The sequence below is a fragment of the Lycium ferocissimum genome, chromosome 5 (genome assembly GCF_029784015.1).
Source record: "Lycium ferocissimum isolate CSIRO_LF1 chromosome 5, AGI_CSIRO_Lferr_CH_V1, whole genome shotgun sequence".
NCBI lineage: Eukaryota > Viridiplantae > Streptophyta > Magnoliopsida > Solanales > Solanaceae > Lycium > Lycium ferocissimum.
This window is the reverse complement of record NC_081346.1, coordinates 7,696,578-7,709,088: the sequence shown is the minus strand read 5'-3', so window position 1 is coordinate 7,709,088 and position 12,511 is coordinate 7,696,578. Positions and strand designations below refer to the sequence as shown.

The 12,511-nt window shown below is 35.7% G+C and overlaps 2 protein-coding genes and 1 non-coding gene across 5 annotated transcripts; all 3 read left to right on the top strand.

Moving 5' to 3' along the window:
• Positions 1 to 2,898: 2,898 nt before the first annotated feature.
• Positions 2,899 to 8,774, top strand: LOC132055765 (protein LONGIFOLIA 2). Of its 3 annotated transcripts, none has more exons than XM_059447744.1 (6): positions 2,899 to 3,231; positions 3,723 to 3,991; positions 4,379 to 4,449; positions 4,901 to 6,859; positions 6,942 to 7,071; positions 7,827 to 8,774. In XM_059447744.1, exons 2-6 carry the CDS (start codon positions 3,838 to 3,840, stop codon positions 8,630 to 8,632), a joined length of 3,120 nt encoding a protein of 1,039 aa, XP_059303727.1. In that variant the 5' UTR covers positions 2,899 to 3,231; positions 3,723 to 3,837; the 3' UTR covers positions 8,633 to 8,774. The 3 variants fall into 3 exon arrangements, with proteins under 3 accessions (XP_059303727.1, XP_059303728.1, XP_059303726.1); XM_059447745.1 differs by having other exon boundaries at positions 2,899 to 3,238; positions 3,826 to 3,991; XM_059447743.1 differs by having other exon boundaries at positions 2,900 to 3,991.
• Positions 8,775 to 9,673: 899 nt separating this feature from the next.
• Positions 9,674 to 9,745, top strand: TRNAT-CGU (transfer RNA threonine (anticodon CGU)). The gene has a single exon. It is a non-coding gene; the product is annotated as a tRNA-Thr (tRNA).
• Positions 9,746 to 9,776: 31 nt separating this feature from the next.
• On the top strand, positions 9,777 to 10,494 carry LOC132058154 (psbQ-like protein 3, chloroplastic). The gene has a single exon (XM_059450708.1). It carries the CDS (start codon positions 9,865 to 9,867, stop codon positions 10,411 to 10,413), a length of 549 nt encoding a protein of 182 aa, XP_059306691.1. The 5' UTR covers positions 9,777 to 9,864; the 3' UTR covers positions 10,414 to 10,494.
• The last annotated feature ends 2,017 nt before the right edge of the window (positions 10,495 to 12,511 follow it).

The window sequence follows — 12,511 nt, the reverse complement described above, 5'->3', positions numbered from 1 at the left end:
AACCTACATCCCCTTCAGGAAAGAAAAAAGAGGGAAAAAAAACTTGAAAAAAGATTCTCGTGACAAAGCTAAGCATCAATAGTACTTAAATCATTATGAAAGCATAGTAAGTAGGAGTAAATGATTTGCATGCAACGTAAGTAAGAATTCATTTGCATAAGCTTAAAAGGTAACTTAAAGATTATAATATAAGGCGTGCATGCAACGGAAAATCACCGTCAAATCTTTTGTTACGTAGTCACCTACCTTGTACTCTCATATTTATTTTAGGTGGAAAAACAAATGAAAAGAAGAGAGAACCATTCAATTTCAAGGCAGAAAAATGCTAGTAGTAGCTTATTTCTATGCTGCCTGATCTTTTTAGTGGATTTTGCACTTACAAATCGTTAACAAATATACAAAAAGAAGAATAATTTCAATGCTTCAAACAGTTTTTTCTTTGTGACTCTTTTTCCCTTTGTGTTTTCTTCTTTTAAAATGGTGCTTGATGCTTCGTCTTTACGGTAGTTGGTCTTTGTGACACTTTTCCCCCTAGAATTCTAAAGTTTATTGGATGTAATTTTATTTTTTCAGGGTACTGCTTGTGTAATTGTATTATGAAAAAATTATTTTAACTAGTCAAAACTTTTGTGTACTTTTCAATTTTTCATATCATGCTCACATATTTCTTAGCTAACAAGTATAAATTTTGTACTGATACTTATTTTTGAAAAATAACAGATGCTAATCAAAATAATTTGTAAGTGATATGAACATAATTTTTTAAGAGCTTGAAAATCACCAGAGAATTTTATAGTTCAATTGAGTTTTGAAAATATTCAGGGGTTCGCTAACCACTTCGCTTGATGAATAGGGTCAGAACAGCCAATAATTAGCCTTAACTTCATCATAAAATTGTGACTACTTGTATTAAATTTCTTTCATGCAAAAACCACACCCCTCCATTAAGGAGTAATAAAGACTCGATACTTAAGGACAGAGAAAAAGCAAATTAAAGGGCACTTACTTGCCAACGTGACATGCATCCTGCCTTTGCTATTGCTGATAAAATATCAGTACTTCCTTCAATTTCGTTTTGATGAAGTATATTTATTTAAAAATATTTGATATATTAGATAAAATAAGAAGTTGTGTTTAATTTTTTTTTTTTTTTTTGGGAAATTTTATCTTTGTTGTTCCAATTAGTGGAATTTGGGTGTTAATTAAGTAAATATTTAAGAGGGAATAATAATCTAGACAAAAAAAATTATGACTTATATATGTATATTTCAAAGAACTGGCAAAAATTTGAAAAAACAAATTATATGGAACGATAGGAGTACAATCTTTGGATTTGTACACAAGGGTTCATACATACGAGTAGCTAGCTAAAACAACCAGGGCAGATTTAGAGCGTCTATTACGGATTCATATGAATCGAGTAGCTTTTATCCAGATCAAGTGTATTTATTAAGAAATCCATTAAATATTTATAAATATTTTATGCTAGAACTCAATTTTTAATAATATTAACTTGAGATTTCTACAGACAAAAAAAACCCTATAATTTTAAATCCTGGATCATTTAGAAAAGAATCCTTAAGTACAAACAAGATAACGAGTGGTTTCATTAGTACTGGCCGTCCATTTAATTTTGTGCCAGTTTGTGTAAACGCGTGCATTGCATTCTTAGGCTGTCCAAGACCATGATTGAGGCTTTGATATAAAAAAGATTAATCATGATTTTAGGAAGAAAACTGGCCAATATTTAATCTGGATTTCTGACCATTTGTCCTTTGTTTATTTGTATTAAGTTCCTATGGAAATATATAATATACAAGCTAGTCTGGTCATTGCTATTTGTTTGTGTAAGTTGACATCATTTAATCTCAGTAGCCAAAAATTGAAGATAGGTCTTAATTACTCTTAGAACTTTATTTTCTCAACTGGCATGTCTCACCAAACTACTACTTTAATTTACTTCCTATTCGTTGTAACAACCACTTGATTTGGGTCTTCTTGCAAATTGTTTTAGTGAGCAGTTGCGAGTGAACTCTTTTGCTTTGTTATCCAACAAACTGATAATGAGTAGATGAGCAAGCTAATGGGACTTTTATTTTTATCCAACTTAACTTGCAAATTACAATCTAAACATCTTATCCTTTATGAACAGAGACTGAAAATCTTCTTCCTGATTATCTTACATGTTATGCTTAATGTGTTTACAGCTTATAAATTTTTGAAACCACCCCCCCCCCCACCACCCACCCAAAAAAAAAAAACAAAAAGGGGGATAAGGATTAAAGATAAGAAGCCAAAGTAAAGTCTCAAGGGCAAAGGGACAAAAAAAAACTACAGATGATTTTGGAAAATCTATCTAGGGTCTAACTCAACCTCCGAGCTATATGAATTGTCCAAGATCATATACGAAAATCAAATAATTCAGTTATAACTGCCGTGAGACTCTGACACATGATTGGACATCGGAAGCATGAATAATGTAACATTAAGATATCTGATAGCATTAAAGGAAAGTGAAGCCTAGCCTAATTTAAAATCCAAACTCCAAAACTAGCTCATAAAGTGATTAATCAAACAACCCATCTAACACTGTGGGATTCTGAAAGCATTAGTGGTTAGAGTTAATCTGGCAGGAGGCTCTGATGCGCACAAACTGACGTTAACCTGAGCATCGTAAAACAAAACAAAAAACATAAATTCTAGCCACATAGGAGAGTGACATAAATCAGATTCATGGCAGCTCAAATAGTGTTTTTAGAACTAACTTGCGAATTAGCAAAATAAAGAAAATGAGGTTGATTAGATCTTTGCATGAATAACCTGACAAACGTCACATGAAAATGCAGACAGATTCAGACCCACCCCATCCTCCATGTAATCAAACCCCGCACATGGAAGAGGTAAGGGCTAAGGCCTGCAAGACATCTGCAACAACCCCTTCTCTTTCTCCATTTTCCCTCCACATTAAAATGCATAATAATAATATAGTATTATTAATTCTCTAATATTTCTTGCCAACTCTTCCCTCACTATCAACTCATTGGCACCCACATGTACCTCTCTCTCTCTCTCTCATATACTCTACAGTACTTGTTTCAATCTCTGGGCTGTTCTTGTTCCTCTTTTTCTTCTCTAAGCAAAAAACAACATTGAAACATTTACCTACGGATCTACAGTGATAACCCGTTTACAGTTCTTGCACTGATATTCACTTTCTTGGGAACTGAAAAGGTACTTGGTTGCATTGCTTTTTGCGCAATTCTTTAAGTTTGTTTGGTGGTTTCAAGCAAATCAAGCGTAATTTGGTCTCATATGCTGAAAAGAACTTCTTTTGTGCTTGTGGGTGTGTCAGCTCTTTCTTGTTTTCACTAGTAAGAGTTGAAAACAAGTCCATTAGCTTGGTTTTCTTTAGTAAAAATTAAATCTTCGTTTAGGGGTGTTGCTAGATGATGAAAACTGAAACTTTTTGACATATAATAAGGTAAGTACCCCTGCTAAATTAGGTGAAAGTTAGTGAAACTTTATCAGTAAGAGCTGTGAAAGAAATATTGTCTTGATTTATGCTGCTGGAGTTGATTGATATTGTTTCATCAGTCTGAAGGCTTCTAATTATAGCATTAGAGGCTATTGAAAGCATAGAAATGGTGCCTAGGAGAGGTTTCCCAGATTCTTCGTTGCTTTGTTTTGTGTGGTGAAAAAGTGACTCCAGCTGTGTTGTGTAGAGCTTTGACTTTGACTAGCTGGATATGGACTTATGATGCACTGATTGGCCTGTGAAAAAAGTAGAAATTTTGATTTCACAATTTGTGTTGTTGAAAAGGAGAGGGGACTACAACCATGGCTGCCAAGCTTTTACATTCATTGAGTGAAGACAACCAAGATCTGCAAAAGCAAATTGGATGTATGACAGGGATCTTGCAACTATTTGATCGCCAAAGTATGCTTAACAGTAGGCGCCTTATCGGCAACAGCCCCAAAAGACTCACTTCTGGTAATATTCCACTGTGCCCAATTCTAATTTATAATACAGGTTGATTGTAGAATGTGTTTATTCTCTCTTATTGGTGTTTGCTTGGTTGTTGAAAATGTAAATCAATAACTTGTACTTGTGTTATCCTTTGAAGGGAAAGAGTTCTCTGTTTGTCAACTCTTGGAACTTACCTTTTGGTTCTCAAAATGTGACAATTCCTGTCACACAATTTCCTAATAGTCAAAGGAAATTTTTCTTGGATTCTTCAAATGATAATTTTGAGATATTGCAGTTATATTTAACAACAAGATGATATAACAAGGGTGGTTCAATATTTCTAGGATTCTTCAATTGATTTTTGTTTGCAGAATCATTTTTGTAACATCATGTAAATCTGATTTTTTACAGGCAGCTCTCACATTGGCAGTGGCACTTCTGAAAAAGAGTACACTAACACATACCAAAGATCACCAGCTATGGTAAAAGTTACTATTATTGCTAAGTTGTTATCTCTCCTATATCTCTCGTTTCAAATTTGATTTTTCTGTTTTACATTTAAACCCTTGTTTGATATTTATATTGTCATTAACATCAAACAGCTCATCTTGAATGTGATTGGCAAGGATGTTGAAACTATTTAATTATTTGTTTGCGTAGCCAAGACTTCTGACTGATGTCTTATAACAACTGCTTTATGTCTTATAATAACTGCTTTTTCTTCTTTCTATTATAAATTGTAATTCAGATAATTTCTATCAAATTGTTGTAAATTTATTTTCCTTTTTTAAACTTGAAGTGTAAGATTAAAGTTTACTTATTTCTTTCTGTCTCACGAAATCTGCGAGTGTTTAATCACTCTTGTATCTTTAAATAGCTGAGTTTCTTCAATATCATATCTTGAAAGCTTGATGGCACTGCTTTTCATTTCAGGAAAGCCACACAAACAAGACGGTACAAGATAAACAAAGATTGTCTACAGATTGGTCAAGACCATCATTCTCATCTTCTTCCCGTTCGTCTTCTTTTTCTTCTCTTGATTGTAATAAAATAAGTCAACAAGAGCCCTTAGCTTTTGATCGATTAAGTTTGCCTGAAACTCCTTCAAGAGAACCAGCTGCAGGCCAACCAAATGCATCACCACAATTTGGTCGGCAATCTCTTGACATTCGAGATGTGGTTAAGGACTCTATGAATAGAGAAGCTCAGAGTTTCTCGATGAAAGAAGAGGTGATAGAACCAATGTCGAAGCCAGGGGACTCCCCAAGGCCAGCTGATCTTAAGGAATCTCTCAGAGTTCTTGCGAAACTTCGGGAAGCACCTTGGTACTCAAGCGAACATAGGGAACTTACGAGATCATTATCATATCATTCAAAGGATACTTCTTCATTGTCAGTCTCAAAAGATGCTCCGCGGTTCTCATATGATGGGAGGGAAACAAATCATGTACCCTTTGAATCGCGAGACATTTCCAATTCCAAATCCACTCTAAAGCTTAAAGAGCTACCAAGACTTTCCTTGGACAGTAGAGTTAGTCCAGTACGAAGCTTGAACTCAGAACCAAAATCTAACTTCTCCTCAAAATCTATGCAGAAGGATAGTGGTAATAACAATGCAAAGTCACCAACTCTGCTACAAACATCTGGATCTCAGGCTCGTCCTCCTAGTGTTGTGGCAAAGCTAATGGGTCTTGAAACACTACCTGATGGCATGTCATCAACTGATAGCAAGACGGTTGAAGAACCTGTTTCATTTCCAAGGTCCTCAGAAGTATCTGATCCGTGCAAACCTATCCGAACTTCAAATTCCTCTAAGAACCTCTGGAAAGAACCTACTTCTCCTCGGTGGAGAAACCCTGATATGGCTATGAAACCTATCTCCAGGGTTTCCATTGAACCAGCACCGTGGAAGCAGCCTGATAGGACTCGATTATATGAGAAACCTATATCCAGGACAACAAAAGCTCCAGTAAAGCCTGCCCACCCCTTTCCTTCTGTTTACAGTGAGATAGAAAAGAGATGGAAGGATCTAGAATTCACCCATTCAGGCAAGGATCTAAGAGCTCTTAAACAGATATTGGAAGCAATGCAGGCAAAGGGCTTCCTAGAGACAGAAAAAGAGGAGCAGGGTTCAAATTTTACTGTTCAGAAAGAGAAGTTTGGAAGTCCTGCACAGAGTGCAAAACTGGCAAACCAGAAAATGAGGCAGAGTGATCAAGTAACAAAGAGGGGGCTAAATTCTTCAAAGAATTTTGAATCCCCAATAGTGATCATGAAGCCAGCAAAATTAGTGGAAAAATCTGACATTCCTTCTTCTTCGATGATTCCACTTGATGGCTTACCCACTTTCCCCAAACTTCATGGTGGTGACTCTGTCAGTAGAAAGGGTAATGCTACGAGCAGAGCTGCTAAAGAACATCAGCCTAGAACTAGTTATGGAAGCAGTCCAGTGAATCCCAATGAAGCAAGAAGAACTTCAAAACCTCCGCAAATATCAACAAGGTCCCAACAACAGCTTCCTAGAGAGAGCACCTCAGGCTCAATAAAGAGCTCAGGATCCATCAGCCCAAGATTGCAACAGAATAAACTGGAGCTAGAGAAAAGATCTCGGCCACCCACACCTCCATCTGATTCCAACAGATCGAGGAGGCAGTCAAACAAGCAACATACAGAGGCAAGTTCCCCAGGTGGAAGACGACGGCCAAGAATTTCAAACATCCAGCATCATGATAACCCCGTGAGTCAAATTTCTGGTCAATCCAATGGGAATGTGGTAGCAGAATCAAAAGTAGATTCTGAAGTCACTAGTTTCGAGTGCTCTCTTGAGGTGACAAGCATTCAAAGTTCATCTATTGATACATCCAATTACCTGAGATGTGACTTGGTAGAGAAGGTAAGAAACTTCCATTTATTTGTGCCTTATATAGAGTACTTGAAGCATAGTAACATGCTTAATGCTGTGACTTCCATTTCAGAAATCAACTCTGCTGCTCTCTGAGGATGAACCTGCCCCAGAGTATCCAAGTCCGGTGTCGGTTCTTGATAATGCTGTATATACAGATGAATCACCCTCTCCTGTGAAGCATACTCCAAAAGTCATGAAAGGTGCTGCTTTTCCCTAGTACTTTTGTGAAAAATATTAAAAGCACGTCCACATAAGGAAATACAAGTCGAAATTAAAAATGGAAAAATAAACGACTGATATAGATTCTTTACTAGGCAACCATGTGCTGGAATATTCACTTGATAGTGATCCATCCATTGCTCTACAAATAAGTGAATGCCAGAAGGATTTTAAATAATATAACAGGAAAATAATCACTTTGAGAGAACAAAGTGAAACATGAATAGTAACATGTTACACTTACGTCTATGTGTATATCTATATGTTTTTTATGTGCATTAAATTTGTCAGTTCTGGCTTTTATGCTTTCATGTTCTGGCCACTTATGTCAGCTAGAATAACAGGAAATGGTAGTAAACCTTCAATAATGCTTTTCCAGTTATTTCTCCAGTTGCACATCATAATTTTGGCACTTACCTATGTACTGAAAAGAGCTTGCTTGCTCAAGATCGTGGCATCCACATTGGATCTCCATATATTTTTTTTTTTCCAAAACTAAACAGATTAGAGCTCTAATTCTAGTAAGAAAATAAAGATCAACTGCAAATATTTTAAAGCTGCTCAAATGAATATTATAGTCAACATTCAGCAAGAAATATCAGATATGAGTCTCCATTATGCTGTCAGAGTCCCTTGTCCTTCTAGAGATTAAAACAGACCTGACTATTCAGGATATATACACTGCTTAAGAAGTTGGATACTATTTGTTTGTCTCATTTCTGTTATTTTGTGACAGATGAAAGCTGCAAAATTGCTGATAAATTTTCCAGTCCGCCACCGTGTGATGCCACCAATTCTGGTCTCTCATCAGAAATTAATAGAAAGAAGTTCCAAAACATTGAGAATTTAGTTGAGAAGCTGAGGAGATTGAACTCCAACCATGATGAGGCTCGCACGGATTATATTGCGTCTCTCTGTGAGAACACAAACCCTGACCATAGATACATTTCAGAGATCTTATTGGCTTCCGGACTCCTTCTCAGGGATCTCGGCTCAAGCCTAACAAGTTTTCAGTTCCATCCATCAGGTCATCCAATTAACCCTGAGCTGTTCCTAGTATTGGAACAAACCAAGGCAAGCACTTTACTTAAGGAGGAATTCTGCAATGATAAGATGAGGCAGTCGAAGCCGAAGGAAAAGATACGTAGGAAACTCATCTTTGATGTTGTTAACGAGAGTCTTGCTGGAAAATTGGTGTTAGTGGGACCTTCTTACGAGCCATGGTTGAGTTCGCAGAAGCTAGCTAAGAGCAACCTGAATGCTCAAAGGCTTTTGAGGGATTTGTGCTCAGAGATAGAACAACTTCAAGCTAAACCATTAAAATGCAGCTGGGAGGATGAGGAAGATGAGTGGAAAAACATACTACTGGATGACGTGATGCATCGTTCTGAGAGTTGGACGGTTTTCACAGGGGAGATATCGAGTGTAGTCCTGGACGTGGAGCGGATGGTCTTTAAAGATTTAGTTGATGAGATAGTGAGAGGTGATGGTTCTGGTTTGAGAGTAAAACCAACTAGGCGTAGACAGCTCTTTGCAAAATAGTTTTTATTCTTGACTTCTCTTTGTTTTCCTTTTCACCTAATTATATTGAGTAGTAAAATAATTCAGGAATACTCATTTGTGTCTTTGATCTGTTGTAAAGGAACAATTTCCACTTAATTGTATTACCAACATACCTAGTGAAGACTACTAGTCCAGAAAATGTACCATTATGTATTATTACACATCCCCTTGTGCAAACTTCAAAATTCTTTTACCAGAAAAATGAAAAATTTCCAGTTCTAATATGATAAATGTGCAGACACATTTTCTCCCTTCTAAAATCATACACGATAGTAAATGGTATTGGAGAATTTTCATTTCATTATTGGGATGGAAATTTGTCTCTTTATTTGGCATTAGGCAATCTTCACGTCATTAGCTAACTTTTTAGGTTGATTTAGATCCAAAGCTCATTTTCTTATCAATGAATAGAGAATGAACACGTTTTGAAACACATATCTTCCAAAAAATATACATACGAAACGACCAAATATTATTTTAGAAGCTATATCAATTGAAAGCGCTATTTTTGGTTTTTCTTATGAAATAATATAGATATATAAGAATTTCTCGTTTGCTGTGTTAGTTTGCCTTCTTATTATTTCGCTTTAGATATTTTAAATTAACTTCATCAGATAAACGTTCTTTTTGTATTTGATTTAAGAGTTTAAGCATTTAATTTTTTTTTTTTTTTCAAAAAAGAATACATATACAATTGATTTATATTACTCTCTCTGTTTCAATTTGTTTGAACCTATTTTCTTTTTAATCTATGCCAAAATGAATGACCTCTTTCCTAATTTGGAAACAAATTCACTTTATGAATGAATTACGATCTTTACACGAAATTTTCGCGCTTATTTTTGAACCACAAGTTTCAAATCTTTCCTCTTTTCTTAAATATATAATCAGTCAAATGGGTTGAACAATTGAAATAGAGGGAGTACAACTATCTAACTAAACTAAATCAGCCAATACGTGCAAAGGATTTGTCAACTACACCGTATATTATTTTTATTTGCAAGCACTTGACGTCAACGGGCCTCCGTAGCATAGTGGTAGTGCGTTCGCTTCGTAAGCGAAAGGTCGCGAGTTCGATCCTCGCCGGGGGCTTATAACTGTTTTTTCATCCCCTGTCATTTTTTTTTCTCTCTTATAATTGTTCTTTCAGAAATCTCCAATCCATATTTTGTCAATCGTGAATTAAACAAGCAAAAACCCCTTATCTTAAAATGGCACTACTACCTTTAGTTCAAAAACCAAACCAACCATTAATCCCATTCCCTTCTTCAAATCCTAACAACACCTTTACCTTAAACAAAGCCAAAAACAGAACTCAAATGTACCTCAATTCTCACCACTTCACTAGAAGAACAAGTCTAATTCTAGGCCCAACTTTATTCATTCTTCTAACTGAAAAAACTGCCAATGCCTTTGATTTCAGAATCACAGCTCCAGACCAGACTCTTGAAGAAGCACAGGATGGGATTCAAAGCCATGCATTAAGTTTATTACAAGTCAAAGAATTATTAGAGGAAGAGTCGTGGAAAGAAGCTCAAAAAGCTTTGAGAAGAAGCTCAGCTTTATTAAAACAAGATATCTATACTATAATCCAAGCTAAACCTGGTAGAGAGAGGACTGAATTGAGGAAGATGTATTCCATTTTGTTCAATACTGTTTCAAGAATGGATTTTGCAGCTAGGGATAAGGATGTGCCACGTGTATGGGAGTGTTATGATAATATTGTCCTAGAGCTTAACAATATTTTGTCAAGACTGTAGTAGTATATATAGTATTGCAACTATTTTTCAATTGTGAGGTCTTTTTGTTTATTTATCAAGTTTTGTTTACTAGATGTATGATATTGTAATTTCTAGTTATGGTCTTGAGGAGTCTAACTTATATATACCAATGTTGTAAGGAAATTTTAATATCTATAGGTAATTATCCTCCATAAGAAGTGGATTTGTAATTTGAAAATAAGATCAATTTTTTATTATAAGAGATAATTAAAGTGACTTGATAGTGTAAAAAGTCTTTCCTCATTAGTACATATAAGTTATCTTCAAGAGAAGATGTTCAATCAGACTCAATTCCCTCCATCCACTCTAAAATTGAAAGTAATTTTTTTGATTAATTGAAGAATGTTAGGTTTTGGTAGCAATAGCGTTCCTAACCATTTTCCAGCTATATCTTTAAAAAATAATCATTGTTATGGAATTTTAAATTCAACAAATGAAATTATGTTACCATGTCTTGGAGTTTTATATATGGAATTTGAAACTCTATAAAAATGACTATTTTTCACTTACATGAGATGAAAAAATTGAATATGTGTGAATTTTACCCGAGGTTTCCCGTATCATCCATTTAGACACAAAATTGATTCTTCTTCGTGTGGAATTCACCTCATCTAAGACCTCTTGATAATTAAGTTGTGGACCTTGTAGTTGCGTCTTGTGTCATTTTTTTGCGCGGAGTGCCCTTCGTTTGGGGTGGTCTTTAAATTTTGCCCCTCATATTTGAAATCTTTAAAATTTGCCCTTCGGCTAACACCACAGGTTCCGGTTCGAACCCACGCTGATCAAAAATTTTAAAAAAAAATTCGCAAGGCAAGTTTAAATTTCGCTATCTTGGGACCGGCATACTTTTGTTAAGGAATTACAAAGTTATCGGACCAAGATACTTATGCCTTAATAATAGTGACTTGGCGTAAGTATCTTGCGTCCGTATAACTTTGATAATTCGCTTCCTGGAGTTATCTTGGTCCGCGATAAAAGTTTGCCCATTAAAAGTATGCCCCACCTGCGCGATAACTTGTGAAGGAATTATCAAAGTTATGCGGACCCGCATCTTATGCCTTATGGGCGGATTTGGCATAAGTATGTTGGTCCCAGATAACTTTGATAATTCCTTCACAAAGTTATCCCGGTCCGATAAAAGTTTGCCCATTAAAAGTATGCCCCACCTAGGCATAACTTTGTGAAGGAATTATCAAAGTTATGTCGGACCCGCATACTTATGCCAAGTCTGCCCATAAGGCATGAGTATGTCCGGTCCCGCATAAAATGTGTAATTCCCAACAAAGTGTATCTTTGTCGCAGATAAATAAATTTAAACTTCTTGCGAATTTTTTAAAATTTTTATTTCGCGCGTGGGTTCGAACCCTAACCCATGGGTGTTAGCCGAAAATTTAAACATTTCAAATACGAAGCGAAAATTTAAAAAACACAGCTTCTGTACAAAAGCAATTCTGCGAATTGCCCGTCTTGTGTTTATGTTATTTGGGCCGAATTCACAATTGTTAAGGACTCGCTAGTGATCATAGCTTGAAAAAATTGTTCTGAAGAGTTACACAAATGTAACTAGGTTCTTCCATCTCTTTTGGCAAAATTGCTTTGGACATAATATCCAGAACAAATACTACCATATAGTTGTATTAGGCTCTTCAATTTTCCAGTAGAAAACTTAGGATTTCGGTGAGGGAAATGAAATTAGTGGCAACATACTTCAAGTGAGGGAAAAGTAGTTTGTTACATGATAGTTGTTCCCAGTCCCCATGTACCAAAGGCAACAGAAGCAGCTTTAATTTAGGCTTTACACGGAGGACAACAACAAACAATTCAACGTAGGAATAGTTCTTTCTGTCTTTGAAGTTTTTGGAAGCAAAGTTAGAATAGAGACTTTGACTGATATATGACAGATGCTTGGTGGGATTGTTGAACCAAAAAGTTTTGGAATTTGTGGTACCTCACCTTTTCTTGGTTCAGACTTGGGCTTTGAAACTCAAGATTTAATGAAACTAATTCATAAAATAATGGAGCTTGTACATATTTTAGTGCTATCTTTAAGTCAGTTTTAGGATTGGGGGATAAGGTA